The sequence below is a fragment of the Molothrus ater genome, chromosome 16 (assembly GCF_012460135.2).
Source record: "Molothrus ater isolate BHLD 08-10-18 breed brown headed cowbird chromosome 16, BPBGC_Mater_1.1, whole genome shotgun sequence".
NCBI classification, from domain to species: domain Eukaryota; kingdom Metazoa; phylum Chordata; class Aves; order Passeriformes; family Icteridae; genus Molothrus; species Molothrus ater.
In genome coordinates this window covers 1,653,977-1,667,376 of record NC_050493.2, presented here as the reverse complement: position 1 = coordinate 1,667,376, position 13,400 = coordinate 1,653,977, and the positions used below count along the sequence as shown (strand labels likewise).

Genomic DNA, 13,400 nt, shown 5'->3' with positions numbered 1-13,400 from the left:
GGGCCTCCTCAAGCTCCAGCTGGGGATCTCTGGTGGTTCCTGTTCCCATCCTCCTGCTGCTTCCCAGCTTGCACACAGGAGCTCCCAAACCTCCCAGGCTCTCCTGGAAACGGTGTTTAACATCATCCAGAGCACTGGGATGTCCCAGGGAAACTCAGGATGCTGAAGGTGTCACTTGTGGTGTTTGATCCCTGCTGTGGCACCTTTTGGGAGCTCCTCTGTCCCAGCCAGGGTGGCACCACCTCCCCAAATCCCAACCTGAGCCCCTCCAGCATCCCAGAGCTGTTGGGGGACACAGAGACTGGCAGGGAGTGACCCATGGGGACACAGCCAGGCCTGGGGCAGGGATGGGGACAGTGCCAGCTCTCCCTGGGACCTGGGTGAGGTTGGTGTGGCACATCCCCCTCCTGCTTCCAGCGCTCACCAGGTCTCCTGTTGTGTCAGCACCACCATGGCCTCAGTCCCACGGTGTCCCTGTCCCTCCCTGAGAACCCAGGAGGTGGCACTGGGGGCTGGTGGAGGGAGCATTCCCGTCCCCATCGTCCGTCCCCGTCCCCATCGTCCGTCCCCGTCCCCATCGTCCGTCCCCATCATTGATCCCCGTCTCCATCGTCCGTCCTCATCCCCGTCCCCATCGTCCGTCCCCGTCCCCATCGTCCATCCCCGTCCCCATCATTGATCCCCGTCCCCATCGTCCGTCCTCATCCCCGTCCCCATCGTCCGTCCCCGTCCCCATCCCCGTCCCCATCGTCCGTCCCCATCATTGATCCCCGTCCCCATCGTCCGTCCCCGTCCCCATCGTCCGTCCCCGTCCCCATCGTCCGTCCCCGTCCCCATCGTCCATCCCCCGTCCCCATCGTCCGTCCCCATCATTGATCCCCGTCTCCATCGTCCATCCCCATCCCCGTCCCCATCGTCCGTCCCCATCGTCCGTCCCCATCGTCCGTCCCCATCGTCCGTCCCCGTCCCCATCGTCCACCCCTGATGGATGAGAGCAGATGGAGGGAGCGGGACGGAAGCAGAAGGGGGAGAGTCATCGTTGTGAGGAGCTTTTTTGGCTGAACTAACTGTGGTTTTCCTCTCACTCGTGATGAGCTGGGGTCAGAAACCCTGTGAGGTAGAGCTGCCCCGATGGGCCGTGGTGTTTTCCATGGTTTCTCTCCCGTTTCCCTTGGTGACAGGAATAACAAAGCGGGCCAGGAGGGGAGGGAGCTCTGGCAGCAGCTCTGCCTCGGGGCTGGGCTTTGCTGGGAGCCCCGCAGGTACAGCTCCCGCCTTTCCCTTTCCCACAGTGTCCCCTACTGCCTGCACTCCAAAATCCACCCAGGAACTCCTGCAAAAAGCAGAAAATCTCAGAAAATCACCGTGGGGAAACGCTGTTAGGGAGGCTGAAGAAGAGCAGAGAGCAGGATTCCTCCTGCAGGGAGGGAAATCACAGAATCAGGGAATGTCTGGAGCTGGAAGGGATCCATAAGTATCATCCAGGCCAAATCCCTGCTTCCTCAGGATGAGCTGAATTCAGAGCCAAACTCTGCCACTGTGCTGCTCCAGAAGGGGTTCTGGGAGGAAGGAATTTGAAGGGGATGGATGACACAGCAGGAAATAAAGAGGAGACAGGAACTGGGAATAGAGAAGCCACTTTCTTCTGTGTTCCTTTGGATAACACAAGGGAAGCAGCCCAAACCCTTTTCCCAGGGGAAAGCAATGTGGGTGAGAAGGATGGATGGGTTATCCATAGAAAATGTGCTGGTATGGTTCCCCTGTGGGGTTTGCTGCTAAATCAGTGATTTAAATCAAATATTTGGGGTAGGAATTGGCAGATGAGACAAACCCAGGGAAGCTCTCCCTCCTCCCTGAGGGTGCCAGTCTCTGTCTGGACCTCAAGGATCCCATGGGACATGTGCAGAAACACTGGGAAATTCACCATTTCCCACCCAAATCCACCAAAATCCCTCCCCAAGGCCAGAAATCCTTAATCCGAGTAACACTCCAGGAAAAGCCCAGCAGCTCCTGACATTTCCATTTCTCCTTCCTTCCCCAAGACCTATGAGCAGAACGAATGGATCATCCACCTGGCTGGGAAGCTGCTGGCCCAGGAGGAGGAGACCTTGTCCCTGCTGGCCACAAACCCCTTTGCAGGCAGAGACCCTCCAAGGTGAGCCTGGAGTTATCCCAAGGGAGAACTTGATCCACCTTCTTCCCATCCTGGGCGTGCACAGGAGGTTCCTCTTGGGGTTTGTGTTTGATGGGACCCAGGTGGGATTTAGGGATTTAGGGTGGCTTTGATGGACACCCAAGTGCTGCCAGCACCTCAGTTCCCCCTGGAGGGGCCACAGGGACCCTTGGGATGAGCCCATTCCCAGCAGATCCATGCAGGGCTCGGTGCTGCTGCTCCTGGCCAGGATTGGTCCCTCCTGCTGTGGTTTCCTGCCCCTCAGCTCTGGGGCTTTTGCCACGTTCTCTTTGTGAGCTCAGCTCAAACCCCACCATTTCCATGGACCTCCTGAGGTGTTTCAAAGGCAAAACAGCCCTGCAGGAATTATTGAGTTTGTGGACACTGCTCTTGGAATTGTTTGTGTTTTCAAGGAAGAGACAAAGCCAACATCAGCCAGGGAAAGGCACAGAGGAAAACTCCGAGGTTTTACACAAAAGGAATTTTGTCCCAGAAGCGTCTGTTTTGTTGATGGAGTTATTTTTAGCTGAGAAAACATTTTTTGGGGCATTTTGGATCAACTCAAGCCATGTTATGCTGCTGCTAATGTTTTCCATTTGAGGCTCTGAGGATGCACTGCAAACAGGGATGCAGGCCCAGGGCTCTGTGTGGAATGAAGTTCCCCTTGGATCCCACTGATGTTTTCCAGCTTTAGGGCACTGCATCCTCCAAAGCTCCTGAGGAGAGAGACTCCTTCTCCAGCTGAGGCACAGAAAGCTTCTCACTTTCACCAAAATGGTTCCTCTGAGGTGCTTTGTGAACCCCAAGATGGTAAAAATCCCCAAATCCTGGAATGGTTTGGGTTGGGAAGGAGCTTAAAGCTCATCCAGTTCCAACCCCAACATCTTCCACTGTCCCAGGCTGCTCCAAGCCCTGCCCAGCCTGGCCTTGGGCACTGCCAGGGATCCATGGCAGCCACAGCTGCTCTGGGCACCTGTGCCAGGGCCTGCCCTCCCTCTCCCTCCCAGCCAGGAATTCCTTCCCAAAATCCCAGAACTCTGCCCTCTGTGGCCTGGTGCCCTTGGCAGGGGATGGTTTTTTAACTGGACAATGGATGATTTAACTGAACTGGATGATTTTTAACCTCCCTTCCATCCCAAACCATCCCTGACCCTGTAATTCCATGATCCTGGACTTTTATCCCAATTGAGGGGAAAATTTGCTGCCAACCTTAGGGATCCCTTCATTCCCACCACAGTAGCTGGGTGGAAAAAACTCCTAATTTTCCTACCCTTATTCCCCCCTCCCTCCACTCTAAAGGGAATTTTGAGACTTAATTATTTTCATTCCCTGCTAGACTAAATAATTAGGGGAAGGGGCTGTTTTCCATAAGAACCTTGCACTCCATCCTCCACGGAGTTTGTTCTGTTAATGGAAACTCTACACCTTCAATAGCCAAGGGACTTTCAGAATGAGTTAATGCCTTCGAAATGAAATTTCGGAGACCAAAGTTTGGAGGGTTCTTTACAACTCAAGAAATTATAGTATTTTTTCAAGTGTGATAAACTTCAAATGAGAAACAGGTGACTGATTAAAAATGAGGGCATTGTTGAAGGGCCTGCCTGAGTGGGAAGCTTGGACCTCGAGGCTGGTGATGTTTGGGGAATGTGGATTTCCCAAATATTCTGGGGCAGTGGATAGTTCATAAAAGCCCAGCCCTCATAAATCTGAACAGGAGGGCTTGGGCTGAGAAATTAAGAAGTGTTGAACACACCATGGAAAAGGCTGCAACAATCAAAGGAAACAAAAATCAGATTTAGCCCACAGGAGGGGGAAAAAAACCCAGGTTTTTGGGTCTGTTTGGTGTCTCTGATATTAAATCATGGTCACTTCAGGATTTTTATTCCAATTAAAGTAGCACTTTGTTGGAAAAGCCCCACCATGGGTGTGAAGAGCTGGATTTGTAGTGGTGGTGTTTGTGAGGGAGCTGGTGCTTCCCTTTGGATGCTTTGGAGCACAGGGGAATGGGGCATTTGGGATCCTTTTTTTATGGGATTTTATTTTATTTCCCATTTAAAAGTGACTGGACTTGATACCTGGGCTGGGATCTGTGGAGTCAGCCCAAGCCATGGGAAGAGCTTGGTCATGTTTGAACTTTGCAGAAGCCAATTTGGGGTTTGGACCCTCCCCAGAGGGACAGAGGTGACTCTGGAGCAGTGCTGAGAGCAGGCAGGGACTGGGAATTCCTGGAAAATCCAGGCCTCACTGGGATGAGGTGGAAAAGAACCCCTCAGCTATTACCAGAATTGAATTCCACAGCCCTGCAGGGAAGTTTAAGGGGTTTTCTTTGGGGAAAAAAAACCCTCGTTATTTCAGGGAAGGCAGAGCTCATCCCAAGCTGGCAGGATTTCCCCCAGGCTGGGAAATCTGGTGGCCATGGGATCTCTCTTCCTTGGCAGGGTGAATTCCAGCCTTGGATCCATCTGGAGCCAGTTCTTGGGTTTTTTTCCCCCACAGTTTGCTCTGCCCTTGGTGTTGTCCCACCCTTCCTACCCCATCCAGAGAGGAAAATCCCCACTGTGCCACTTCCCAAGGGGATTTTGAGGATCAGCTGCCCTTGGGATGCTCCAGCTCTGTGGGACCAGACCTTGCAGGAGCCTCAGAATCAGCAGCACTAAAAAACAACCCAAAAACTGCCCTGATTCCCTCAATTTAGGCCAAGGTGAATTAATTTCTGCTCCCTCCCACCACCGGGGCAAGAGCAGCGATGCTGGAGCAACCTTACCTTGATGAATTTGGGCTTCCCACCGCCTGATTTACAGCAGAGCAGGGAACCTCGAGATAAAACACCCCAAAAAGACACCCCATGCTTTGCTTTCTTTCTTTCCCTCTCCCACCCCTCCTTGCCTTGGCAGGCCATTAATTCTAACAGAAACCACCACTGGGTTTTGGTTTTGTTTTTTTTCCTGGAACCCCTCAGCTGTTGCAGGGAGACAGCTGCACCCTCTGGAACTAATTACAGCTGTCTGGGAGATTTAGGCCCCCATCCCAACGAGTCCAATATTGCTGCTAATTTTTAACACATCCCCATGGGGCTGGCAGGAGGGGCTGGTACCCGAGGGCGCTGCGGGGCAGCTGCTGCCGGGCATCTGCTGAGGGCAAAACACTGCTTTAAAAAATAATGCTGGTTATTTTTAGCTTTTCTGGCCTCTCCCCGAGGCCAGGGGCTGGTGGGGATGCCCTCAAAGGTGGTGGCAGAAAGGTTCTTGGGGTGGTTCTGTCGTCCCTCCTCTATTGGCGTTGTCGCTCTCCTGGCACCGCTGTTGGAGCTCCCAGAGGAGCCTTTTGTCCCCTTTTCCTCACGGCAGAGAGGGTTTTCCATCTCCTGGGAGAGTCCTGGAATGCCATCCAGTCCCACCCTTGCCATGGGCAGGGGCATCTTCCACCAGACCCCATCCTTGGACACTTCCAGGGTGGAGCAGGCACAGCTTCCCTGAGGATCTGTGCCAGGGCCTCCCCGCCCTCACAGGGAGGAATTCCTTCCCAATATCCCATCAAATCCTTCAGTTTAAAACCATTTTTAATGGGAGCTGGTGCCAGTTGCTTCCCAGGGAGCCAGGAGGAGCTGCCAGCTTGTGTTTGCTCCGTAAATCCCCACAAGTGCTTCTCATCCTTCTTTGAGTACCTGGAACATCCTGGTGAGGTCAGGCAGCTCCTTCCTGACCTTCCAGAAGCTGTTGCTGTTTCTCCAGAGCAGGAATCAGGGAATCTCCTGCAGGCTCAGTCTCCAAGACCTGTGGATCCCTTCCAGCTGCCAGGAGATTTTTTGGAAGCCCCAAAACTGCACAAACTCTGGGAGCCCTGGAAAGATGGGAGTTTGTAGCACCTTCCCTCCCTGGATCCCGGGAAGAGGGAGCAGGACCAGCACTGGAGGAGCTGGAAAACCCCATAATTCCAGGATTGAGGCACCCAGACAGGTTATAAACACTGGCAGAGCTTGTAAACTCTGTGAGCCCTGAAATGAGGGGCTCCAGTGGGTATTAAACACTGCAGCTTTTACATCCTGAGCCTGGCAAGGAAATATTCCCTCCTGGCTTCCAGGTTTTCCACCTTTCTCACATTTATTTTGGGAATATATGGAGATGGGTCCAGTTTGGGAAGTGCTCTGCAGCCACTTAGGGAAGGAAAAACCCCCAAGCATCAGAGGATGCTGGGAGCAGGAGATTGCCATAAAATCAGCCTCTGAAGCATTTTTGGGAGGTGGATCTGGGACTGGAGGTGGAGATGGTTTGGGAATTCCAGGAAGCAGCCAGGCAGCAATTGGAAATCTCCGATCATCCTGGAGTGGCTCCCTGGACCCTCAGGGACGAGGCTGTTCAGTGACACTCAGTTATTAACAGGAATTTTGTGCTCTTGCAAAGGAAACCCTGTGGGAATAACACCCCAGGCCCTGTTTGGCTTTTCCCAGCCTCAGAAAGCAGGGAAGAGAGGGAGTGCAGGAATGGGCCAGGCTGGAGTGAAGGCAGCAGCTGCAGGGCAGAGGTTGTGGGGGTGAGATGCAGGTTTGTGCTCCCCAAATTCCACTCAGGGCCCCTTTTCCCATTTATCTTCCTTCAACCTCAGAGTCACTGAGTCATGGAATGGTTTGGGACAGAAGGGATCCTAAAGCCCATCCAGGGCCACCCCTGCCATGGCAGGGACACCTTCCACTGTCCCAGGCTGCTCCAAGCCCCATCCAGGCTGGCCTGGGGCACTGCCAGGGATGCAGGAGCAGCCCCAACTGCTCTGGAAAACAGGATGGGTGTGATGGACACAGAATCCCAGCATCACTGAGGCTGGAAAAGGCCTTGAAGTGCAGCCAGTCCCACCTGTGCCCATTGCCCACCCTGTCCCAGCCCAGAGCTCTGAGTGCCACCTCCAGGGACAGGGACTCCAAACCTCCCTGTGCATCCCATATTCCCAAGGTTTCGTAGGAGAATCCTTCCTGTGCTGCTCTCCTGGCTCCCAGCAGGACTGGAGCAGAGCTCTTGGGCTCGGAGCCACTCCTGGGCTGGGTGCAGCTCTCTCCAAGCCCCTCACCCTGCCCTGCTCCCCAAAGCCGAGCACCGATGGCAAATCCATCGGAGCCGTCCCTCATTATTTCAGCAGCAGGAAGGACCTTCCCAGCACTCCAGGGATCCCACAGCTGCGGTGCCCTGCTCAGTAGCAGGGTCTGTATTTTCCTAGTGGAGCAGAGCAGGTTTAAATGAGCACTGACACGACTTTGACAGTTTTATTTTGTGGGTATTTTATGGACTCGCCCGGCGACGCCGGCGATGCTCCCGGCGCGGGCGCCGCTCCGGCCCTTGTCAGCATGTCCTACATCAAGGGGGACAAACCCCCCGGATCCAGCGGCATGGGCAGCTCCCAGAGTGTTTCCTGACACTGATGAATGTTTCTTTCTGCACTGCTTTCAAAGCTCCTCTGCTGTCAGCTCCCGCAGCAGCCGGAAAACAGATGCGCTCAGAGCCGCGCTGCCGCTGGCTGGGCAGGGGGTGCTGGGGGGCTCAGACTCCCTGCTCCAAAATCTCCCAGGCAGAAACACTCCAGGATGGCTCTGAGAAAGGAAAAAATCCTCTTCTTCCTGCTCTTACTGTTATTATTCTTTCCTGCTTAGCTGTGGAAAGGTGTGGGGAGTGCTCAGGGCAGGGGGTGTTAAAGCTCCTTTGCTCATGCATCATTCCCAAGGCACAGCTGGATTCATAATGGCATCAAGAGGAGCTTGGGAGCTTCCCAAAGCCTTCCCAGCGTCACTGCTGCTGGCTGTGGGCATCCCAAGGATGGATGGATGAATAGATGGATGATGGATGGATGGATGGATGGATGGATGGATGGATATTGGATAGATGGATAATAGATGGATATTGGATGGATATTGGATGGATGGATAGATGGATATTGGATAGATGGATATTGGATGGATGGATAGATGGATATTGGATAGATGGATATTGGATGGATGGATAGATGGATATTGGATGGATGGATGGATGGATAGATGGATATTGGATGGATGGATGGATGGATGGATGGATGGATGGATGGATGGATGGATAGATGGATATTGGATGGATAGATGGATATTGGATGGATGGATGGATATTGGATGGATGGATGGATGGATGGATGGATGGATGGATGGATGGATGGATGGATGGATATGGGATTGGAGCACGGAGTACTGGGATGTGGAGCCACCCTGAGCACCCTCAAGCTGATTTCTCCATCCAGAAAAGCTCCAAAACACCCATCCAAAGGAACAAACCACGTTCCAAGCCTCTCCCCAGAAGCCATGGCAAGGCCTGAGCTGCTGTTTTGCCTCCCACAGGTGGATCCGGGGGGAACACTTCAGGTACAAGTTCAGCCAGCCCGGGGGGAAGCACGCCCGCGATGGGAAGTGGTGGATCCGGAAAAGAATCGGCCCCTACTTCCCCCCCGTCAACCTGCAGGGCCTCAGGAAGTTCTTTGAGGACAGGAATTGGCCTTATCCCGTGCAGGACTGAGGGAAAAGGATGGCCAGGACAAGAGGGACCAGCTGGGAAGATGGAGAATGGGCAGCTCCCTTCCAAACACCTCCTGCCTCTCTGGTTTTTATCCATATCCTTGTTCACGGCTCTTTTCCAGAAGATTCTTCCAGAAGATTCCCAGCCAATTTGCCCACTTGCTCTGTGAGCTGCTTTTTCTCACCTCAGTGGCTGATTTCTTTTTCCAGGCTGCTCCATTCAGGAATTCCTCTGGAACTGGGAAAAAGGCAAGCAAATAACCAAGACTGGTTTTGGGGGAGGTGTTGGTGTTGCCAGAAGCAGCTGAATGTGGGTTTGAAACAAAAATGGGAAAACAAACCAGGAGGGATCTCTGGGGTTGTGTGGGCTGTGCATGCAGGCACAGGAATGCCCTTTTCCGTGTTTTCTTGCACCTTTTTGACCACATATACCAAATGGGCACCACTGGGAACGTGTTCCTGGAAAGGAATTAAAGCAAACAATCCTTGAATAACCAGCAGGAGCTTCACTGGGTTTTTGTTTTTCCTGGAAGTGCTAAAAAGGGGAAAAAAGAAGGAGCCCCAGCCTCTACCAGGGACAAGGCAGCTCCCATGGGAATGGGGTGGCAGGTGAGGAATGAGCTGAGTCCTGGGACTGATTTGTGTTTTGGGGAGAATCCAAAATCTGGTGTTGTGTCCAAATGTCCATCCCCATCCCGAGGATCCAGGGCTGGGAGAGGAGAATTCCCCCTCCCCTTCTCCCCTGGCTTCCAGGGTGTCCTTGCTCAGGGCTCCTCATGGTTTCAGTGGATTTTCCTTCCAAGCTGCTCCTTCTGCAGCGGGTGCAGCCCTGGATGGGTGATGGGTGGCAGGAGATGGGTGGCAGGAGATGGGTGGCAGGTGACACCCCCTGGGCACCCCCATGGACTGGGCACCCAACAGCACTGCCTCCCCCTCCCCAGTTTAATGAATTTCTTTTGCTTTCCAACCTCTGGGTCAGGGATAATGGATCCCAGACCAGCATTCCCATTCCTGTTTGCTGCTTGTTAAGCTTTTTTTCCCTTTTTTCTTCTTTTCAATGCAAGCTCCCCTCCCTGCTCCAGAGCAGTGCCTGGAAGATAAAATCCATCCAAAGGGGCAGGAGGGGATTCCATTGGAAATGTTTCCCTGGGACAAGTATTTTAAAAAGAAAAGGAACAATTATTCTGAGGTGGGAGGAAATCAGAACCACATTCAGTTATCTGCTGACTGGGAAGGGTTTTGTGGAGAGGATTTTTGTCCTGGAGTTCAGCACTGGAAGGAAGATGCTGCAGCAGCACCAGGGGAGGAAAGCTCCATCTGGGAGCTGCTCCCGCCTGCTCTGATGTCCCTGAGGTCCCACCACCCTCTGCAGAGGTTCTGGAGGGCAGGGTTTGGGCTGGGCCCCCTGGGCTGATGCCCTTCCCAGCTCATCCCAATCCCGAGCCTGATCTCATCCCACTCCCTCCTCCTGGTTCTCTGTCAGGTCCAAGGAAATTCCAGAGCTGAGACAGGCAGGACATGGCCAGGTGGTCCCCCCATGTCCATCCTGAGCAGCTCCAGCTCCACCATGGCTGGAGACACCTCAGGGCCATTCCTGGATCAGAAATCATAAATTTTAATTTTTTTATTTTCTTTTCCTACATGGAAGTTACCGACCTCGGGATACCCCAAGTATTTACACTTGGGATAACTGAGGTAGAAGTGACTTTTTCCCCTTTTTCCCAAGATTCCAGCCTTTGGAAGCACGAGGTCCCCTCACAAGCCCAGCTGGGTTTGCATTTCTGCCCATTGGCATTGGATGTGCTGAGGTGGACCCAGCTCATCCCAGCTGATTTCCCCCCCAAAAAAGAAGGAATTCTCCCAGGTTTGTTTGTTTGGTTTTTTTTTTAATCCCACATCTAGGTCTGTTCCTGGGGAGAGCAGAAATTGAGTGTGAATGGACAGAGGGGTTTTTGCTCATCCCTTGGATGTAGGGGATGAGGAAATGATTTGTGCTTGCAGAATTTGGGAAGAACCAGCAGGAAGGGACGATCCCATGGGAAAGGGATGGGGCTGTGGGAGGCTGGATGGGGCCACCCAGACATTCCAGAGGGGCTGGAAAGGACCTGAAATCTCATCCCATCCCACCCCTGCCATGGCAGGGACACTTTCCACTGTCCCAGGCTGCTCCAAGCCCCAGTGTCCACCCAGGTTCCATTTTCAAACATTCCTCCAAAAACATGGATTTGGTTCGTGTTTGGGGAATGTGGAGGGGTCAGTGGTGAGGAGCTGCTGGAGATGAGTTTGTGTCCACGCAGGAATGCCCAGGAATTACCCTCACCAACCCAGAGAATTCCTTATTCCTGCATTTCCTGCATCTTTTATAAATCAGAGGCATTGATTTTAAAGCAGCCAAACTCCAGGCTGGGAATTCCCATAGGAAATACCTGCAGCCATATCCATTCCCTGCTCCCAGCTGCTTGGAAAAGCTGGCTTTGCTTTAACACATATGAAAGGGGAAAGGTGCTTTTTTTTTGCTTTTTTTCCCCCCTTCCTGGTAGATTGAGTTTGGCCAAACAATTCCGTGTGAACTGCTGGGCAGGAGGCACAAACCTGTAGGCAAAATTATGCAGCTGCTCCAAGTTTAGAGCAGCATGGGATGAATTTCAGGACTGTATATTAGTTTCCATTTAATCTGATTATTCCAGGCTGGAGTTCCTGGAGGGTCTTCAGGTTATTGTCAGTCAAAAGAATCTTTAAAAGCTTCCATTTGCACTCAGCTTTTCCCATTCCAAGTCTATTTTCATTATGGATCGATTTTGATTTTAATGAAAAAATGATTCTCCCAACTCCCTGCTTTCCCCCTTCCCCCCCCCCTCTACTTGGGGTTAAAATTGAAGCCACAACGGGGTCTTGCCACTCAAAATCCCATTTTCCAGCTTTCCTCAGGGTCTTGCTTGGCTGAAGGAGCTTGGGCAGACAACAAGGGGCAGATAATTTGGGAAGGCACCTTCTGTGCTCTGCCTGGGGCCCAGCCCTTCCTCGCTGGGAGAACATTTCAGTGCCTCCAGTCCCAGGGGTGTTTCCAGCTCCAGAGCCTGCAGGCAAATGCAGGATTCATCGGTGCTGAAAGCCCCTTGCTGTGCTGTCACTGCAGGGCTCATTTCTGTCACCTCCCCTCAGCTGCAGCCTCAGGGGCTCCAGTGCCACTCCTGGAGTGGCAGCTTTGTGGCACCGGGGTGGCTTTGGCACCTCCCTGGGGTCTCCATCGACCTCTCCCCAGGGAAAGAAACAACAGAGGGGCATCCAGAACGAACCCCAAATGCTCATTCTGGGTTTGCAGGGAGGTGCCTGGCTGAGCCCTCCAGGTGCCACCCACGGGGGACACATTGGTCTGTGGGGACATCCATGTCCTGGCTCCTTGTCACAGCCCCAAGCCCTCAGCTTGGCCACATTCTCCAGGCAGGCAGGTGAGGAGCACAGAGCTGAGCTCTGGAATTGTCCCTGTGTGAGGGACAAACTCCTGTCCCATTTCCCCACAGATTTTGCCCCATTTCTCCCCAGATTTTACCACATTTTTCTACTGATTTTTCCCCATTTTTCCACAGATTCTGCCCCATTTTTCCACAGATTCTGCTCCATTCTTCCACAGATTTTTCCCCATTCATCCACAGATTTTGCCCATTTTTCCACAGATTTTTCCCCATTCATCCACAGATTTTGCCCATTTTTCCACAGATTTTTCCCCATTCATCCACAGATTTTGCCCATTTTTCCACAGATTTTGCCCCACTTTTCTACAGACTTTCCCCCATTCTTCCATGGATTTTTTCCCATTCTTCCACAGATTTTTTCCACATTTTTCCACATTTTTTGCCATGCCCATGCCCACATTGCCCCATTCCCAGCTCTGCCTGGATCCTGCTCCCTGTGCAGTAGCAGCTCTGGGTAGGATTGCACAGGGCTGAGCTTTCCCCGGGTGCTGGGACAATTCCACTGAAATCACAGCACCTGCAAGTGGTTACTTAGAATAATAAATAACTGATAGATTATCAAATAAAGCCCTGGCTTGGGATGAGGTCATCCCTGCCCCGTGTCCTGCGTCTCCCAGAGTTTGGGAGCTGCTCTCCTGCTGCTCCTGGGCTAAACCCCTCTTGTATCAGGCAATAAAAAACTTGTCAGGATTAAAGAATCAATTAGGAATTAGCCAAAGGGGCAAAGCCTAACCCAAACACGCTGATAAAATCCAGTAGGTGATTATGGGAAGGGCTTTGATTTCATTGGGCTTTGGAAAGGAATAATTGCTCCTTACAGAGCATGGAACAGCCCAGACTGGGTGTTTTTCCAGCTTTACAGAGGAGGAAATTCTGGTGTTCACTGACAAATGTGGGGACACGCCACGGTTTAGGTCTGAAGGGGGTCCTGGATTGGAGAAGCATCATTCCCTGGCTGGAAAAATGAGCTTGGGAGTCTTTTCAAGGCCAACCCTGCCTTGATCCCACCCTGCCCCTCCAAGCCAGGCCAGGCTGTCACAGCTGAGCTTTCCCTGTGTGTCCCTGGTGCCATCCTGGAGCCGTGGCTGGCTCCCTCCTGCCTTCCCAGAGGATTTCTGTGCCTTTGTGGCCATTTCCAAGTGCTGCAGCTGTGCCTGGAGCTCCATCTGCCTGCTGGGAGCAGCTGTGGGTGCCTGGTACCTGCAGGCACGTCCATCCATCCATCCATCCATCC

At 52.8% G+C, this 13,400-nt stretch overlaps 1 protein-coding gene across 1 annotated transcript in view; it reads left to right on the top strand.

Moving 5' to 3' along the window:
* The window catches only part of LMF1 (lipase maturation factor 1), a 141,559-nt gene extending 132,369 nt beyond the window's left edge, over positions 1–9,190 (top strand). The window contains exons 10-11 of the mRNA XM_054516593.1: positions 2,043–2,155; positions 8,520–9,190. Coding sequence (XP_054372568.1) covers positions 2,043–2,155; positions 8,520–8,694 — 288 coding nt within the window. The 3' untranslated portion in view covers positions 8,695–9,190. The remainder of the gene's footprint in view (positions 1–2,042; positions 2,156–8,519) is intronic.
* The last annotated feature ends 4,210 nt before the right edge of the window (positions 9,191–13,400 follow it).